At 35.3% G+C, this 4804-nt stretch overlaps 1 protein-coding gene across 1 annotated transcript in view; it reads right to left on the bottom strand.

Annotated features, from left to right (window-relative positions):
• Positions 1-1486: 1486 nt before the first annotated feature.
• The window catches only part of LOC106522800 (adenosine receptor A2b-like), a 6489-nt gene continuing 3171 nt past the window's right edge, over positions 1487-4804 (bottom strand). Inside the window, exons 3-4 of the mRNA XM_014015977.1 lie at positions 3459-3638; positions 1487-2375 (exon numbers count right to left, since the gene is read on the bottom strand). Coding sequence (XP_013871431.1) covers positions 1527-2375; positions 3459-3638 — 1029 coding nt within the window. The 3' untranslated portion in view covers positions 1487-1526. The remainder of the gene's footprint in view (positions 2376-3458; positions 3639-4804) is intronic.

The following is a 4804-nucleotide window of genomic DNA, read 5'->3' as shown; positions in this document are numbered from 1 at the left end:
TGCTGATCATCACAGATAAAATGGTGAATGAGATCAGGTGCTTCTGGAACAAGAAAAAGGTCAAAGTTCTGAGTTTTGCTGATAAAGTGTCTGACCTGACAGAGAAGGTTCTGCAAATAACAGCTGGGTATCCAACTTTGAATACACTCATCATTCACACAGGAAGTGATGAAGTTATGATATGTTAGTTGTGTTAGTCAGAAATCCTGAAGGATTTTATTCTGCTGCTGAATGCAGTTAAAAATCTCAACGTGGATGTGTTCATCAGTGGGCCCATTCCTGCAGCCAGAGGAGGGGCCGAGAGGTTCAGCAGACTATTTGCTCTTAATGGGTTTTTGGAAAAGTCCTGTGCTGACCACTCTGTGAGTTTTGTGGATAACTTTGATCTCTTCTGGGAAAGAAAGCATGTCTTCAGGTCTGATGGAATGACTCTGAATCAAACTGGAGCACAGCTTCTTGCTTCAAATATGAAGTGTTTCCTGAAGCAAGTTCCGGCTGGAAACAAACAACAGGACAAACCACAACAGCTGACGTCTGAAGAACAGCTGGAGAAAACTGAGATATCAGTGGAACACAGCGTGCCAGTTACTGATAAAGAGACTGCTGCTGAATCAGAACCAGAGAGAGAGGAGCTACTTCAACCTGCAGAACCAGCATCACAAACGGAGGATCTCTTGGACTCKGGGACCCCAACAGGACAGCAAGTGGAATGCCCCCTCCTGGATTTTACAGAGACAGTGACTAAGAGAAGCAGAGACGCAGAGACAGGCCAGGTTGTTCTCTGTGTTTCCTGTTGTTGCAATAAAACTCTGCTGATCATCTCATGGAGTACCTTCATTCTTGGACCACGTATTTCTGTCTTTGTTCAATAAATATTTTCATAACAAAGTAAAAGTATTGATTTAAAATGAGCAGTTAGATTTTTCATAATGACATTTATTAGGAGGTGATCTTCCCCCCGAAAAAATGCAGAAGTGAATATCATTTTAAAATAATTTATTTATGATAAATTTAGGAAACACTAGTCCAGCTGTTTCAGTTTATATACTTATATCAAGGGAGCTCTAATCTTTTCTCCAAAATGAAAATCTATCTGAGGACTGCKGCCAAATGCAATAATATAATTCATGAAATACAAATATTTCCTAAGTACAGTCCTTTTATTTTAATGATTATGTCCTGCTGGAGTGTGTTTGTGTACAAACTAATACGGTATCAGAATTTTATATATATTTATACTTCTCATTCAACCACCGTTAAATTCACTCTATCTAGGAGGTACAATTTATATCGATAGTTTTTATTTTTTACAATAACAAGCTGGAATGAGAAGAAGTAAAAATGAAATTAACGACTTTCTACTTACTGTCTTTTTTTTAAATGTAAGGAGTAGAAAGTACAGATAATTGTGTGAAAATGTAAGAAGTAGAAGTAAAAAGTAGGCTGGATAGTATTTAATCAAGTTAAGTACAGATACAACAAAATTATACTTAAGTACAGTAACAAAGTATTTGTACTTAGTTACTTTACATCTCTGCTATTTTCTGTGTAATTTGAATTCTAGAAAACATTACAAATTTTACTGAGAGCAGTGATTTGTTTCCTGCTTTTATGCCAAAGAGCAGATATTTTCTTAAATGCTGTTTAAAGMCATTGTCTCGTAGTCCGTATACAATGGGACTGACAAACCTGGGGAGAACCTGGATGATGATATACCAAACAAAGAGAACATGAATATAATCTTTCGGGAACCAATATACAAGTGAATTTTTTAACATGGGAGCGATGTATGTCAGCATACATAAGATGAGCTGAAAGCCATGAAGCAGGATGGTGTTTCTGGCCTTTTTTGCTTTTCTATCAGCTGAATTAGCTGCTTTAGCARCAAAGAAGATTTTGAAGTAAGTAAAGAAGAGAGTGAGCCAAACTCCWGTTAAATAAATTATGTATGAAATATCCCTCTTTTGTAAACTCACTGGGTGTCGAAACAGGTTATCTCKGTCACAAAATACTGTGGAATAAAACAGCCATGCAGGCTCTGTAGCTACAATGAGAAATATATCAGGTATAACTGACACAGAACTCAAAACCCAAATCCAGACAATCAGAATATAAGTTCGTCTGACGGTGCAGAGCTCAGCGTGTCTCAGAGGGAAGCACACAGCGATGTAGCGCTCCACAGCCATTGCAGCTAAATTTATTGGGGTGTTTAGGGTGGTGAAAACAGCAAAAGTGATAATAAAGCAACAAACAGAAAYATTAATTTTATAGAAAACATAACTGATGACAAACAGGCTGACTGTGGTTGTGAGCTGGATCATATCGTTCACCACCAGATGGATGAACAGGATGTAACGAGGATTCATGTAAAACACCTGAAAGACAGCAGAAGAAATTACTCTTTTTATTTTTTAATGTTGAAGTTATTTTTGTCCTCAACTTTGATAAAAAAAAACAAAAAAATCTTAAAACAGAAATTGCAGCGAAGCAAACACAAAGTTACATGAAGTTTTTTTTTTTTATTTAACCACACATTTATAATTTGTTTTTAAATTATTGCTGAATACTATTCTAAGCCCTAAACTTAGGGATTGCTGGGTTGTGAATAAAAGACTTGAATGATTAACAATGATAGTTAATTTTAGACATCACATTTTAAAACAATTAGTTTTTATAAAGAGAATAAAAGCGGAAAACTGCAACGTCTACTGTATTTAAAGCTTATCATCATGAATCAAATGTGAGTAATTGTCATAATCTGTATTTATTCTCCTTGGTTTTCCTAGTGTTTTCTATGTTTCCCCAATGTGTCTCAGCCCAGCTGCCCCACATTACCTTGATTGACACCCTTGTGTTTCTCCTCAGGTGTTTTCTGTTTAGTAGTTAGTTTTCAGTGTATTTAAGCCCTGTCCTGTCTCAGTCTTTTGTCGGATAATTGTTTCTGTTCGGTTGTGTCTGTCTCCTGCTCTGTTCCTTGATCCCCTGCCTGAGCGTTCCCTCCATTTAAATTGTAAGTTTGCTGCCATCAGCCCTCTTTTTGTTATTTAAATAAATCTTTTTGTTATATTGTTGAAACCTGCCTGCGCCCTGGGTCTGTCCCTTCACCAAACCTGTTAGTAATAACACATAAAATAAACATATTGTAGGTAGAATAAGATTCCTTCAGGACAATGTTTTATTTAGTTGCCTTCAAAGTAAAATTAAATTCTACAAATATTAAAGAGTGAATGACAAAACCTGCTAAAAAATTGTGAGATTTTTCAAAGGCTAAAACGTTTCTAGCACATTTTTTACTTCAAAGGTTTTTATATTGGATTATGAACATAACGGCTGAAATTGCTGCTCAGTTATTGTGAACCTCTTTATTTTTCAAAAATTTTTGACTGCAAGAATTCTCAAAAGACTTATTAAAAACAATATTTTCAATAACAGGATTTATGGCGACAGCAAAGACAGACCTGGTGTTTCCTGAAGGTGTGAATCAGAGCACAGTTGATGTAGTTGATGCTGAGGCCCAGAGCCAGGATGATGATATTTTTGGCCATAGCTGTGCTGGCAGAGTCTCGATTACTCAGACTGCTCGACACATTGGAGATAGAAGATGAAGAATTCATGGAGATGAGTTCAGTGTGTTGTTTCTTTTACAGAAAAAAGAAAAAGTTGAAACCATCTTTTTAACCCACATTCTGTTGCAATGTTTCTAAATGTGGCAGCTGTTATGCTGAATTTATTTCACCTTCACTATTTACTTTATTTCCAACCTATAATATCTCTTTGTTACACCACATCACTGATTTGGAAATAAATGAGCACTTCTAAATTCTTAATCCTACAAGTCTGAAACAAAAAATAAATAAATAAATAAATAAAATGCTTGGTGGACAGAGAAAAGACAAAGTAAACCACACAATTATTTTAACAGATGAATTAGAGCAAAATTGCTTTCATCTACATTTCAAGACAATAAATTAATATTAAACCCATAAATGTGCAGAGACATACAAGAAGAATAGGTGTTAAAGAACATACAGAATGAGACACTGTTGTACTTACACAATGATGGCTGAAAAATGAATGCACGGAGGACAGAAAATCTTGAAATTGTTTTACAAATTACTCCACCTGAAGCAGCTAGAAAATGAGCTCTAAATCCATCTAATATGTTTATATTAAGTCTGGACCCATGTGATATGACTAAGATCCTAATTTGCATTAATTTGTTGTGTGTAGTCGGTCATTGGATCATGGATTGTTAACAAATAAGTTTGTTTTTTAAATCATCTCTTTACTTTCCTGAACAATTTCCTGATCAGTAACTTTAAAACACATTAGACAAATGAAACTAAAAAGTGGTTCAAGAGTTGGAAATACTGTATATTTTTAATTATTTATACACATGGACAAAATTTTTGGTACCCTTTGTTTAATAAAAGAAAAATAAATGCATTCTCACTCCCCCCCGCGTCAACATATTGACGCTTGGTCAGGTAGCCTTTTGCCTCTTGTAAAACTCACATATTTTTATTAAATATTACTGTATCTAATAAATATTGTGCCATGCCAGAGGGCGTTGGCAACCCTGGTTCCGTATACTATTGTTTTTCATGAGATGCAGCTCAAACTGTCTGTCATCTTTTCCCTCTTTTGTCCAAGACTTCTACCTTTTGTTTTTCCAAATGATACAAGTTTGCAATACAAAATGGAAAAAAGAGAAAAAATAATGTGAAAATAACTAGGGCTGTGTATTGGCAAGAATTTGGTGATACGATACATATCATGACAGAGGGGTCATGATATACAGTAT

Source organism: Austrofundulus limnaeus, unplaced genomic scaffold (assembly GCF_001266775.1).
Source record: "Austrofundulus limnaeus strain Quisiro unplaced genomic scaffold, Austrofundulus_limnaeus-1.0 Scaffold137, whole genome shotgun sequence".
NCBI classification, from domain to species: Eukaryota; Metazoa; Chordata; class Actinopteri; order Cyprinodontiformes; family Rivulidae; genus Austrofundulus; species Austrofundulus limnaeus.
This window is presented reverse-complemented; position numbering and strand designations above follow the sequence as displayed.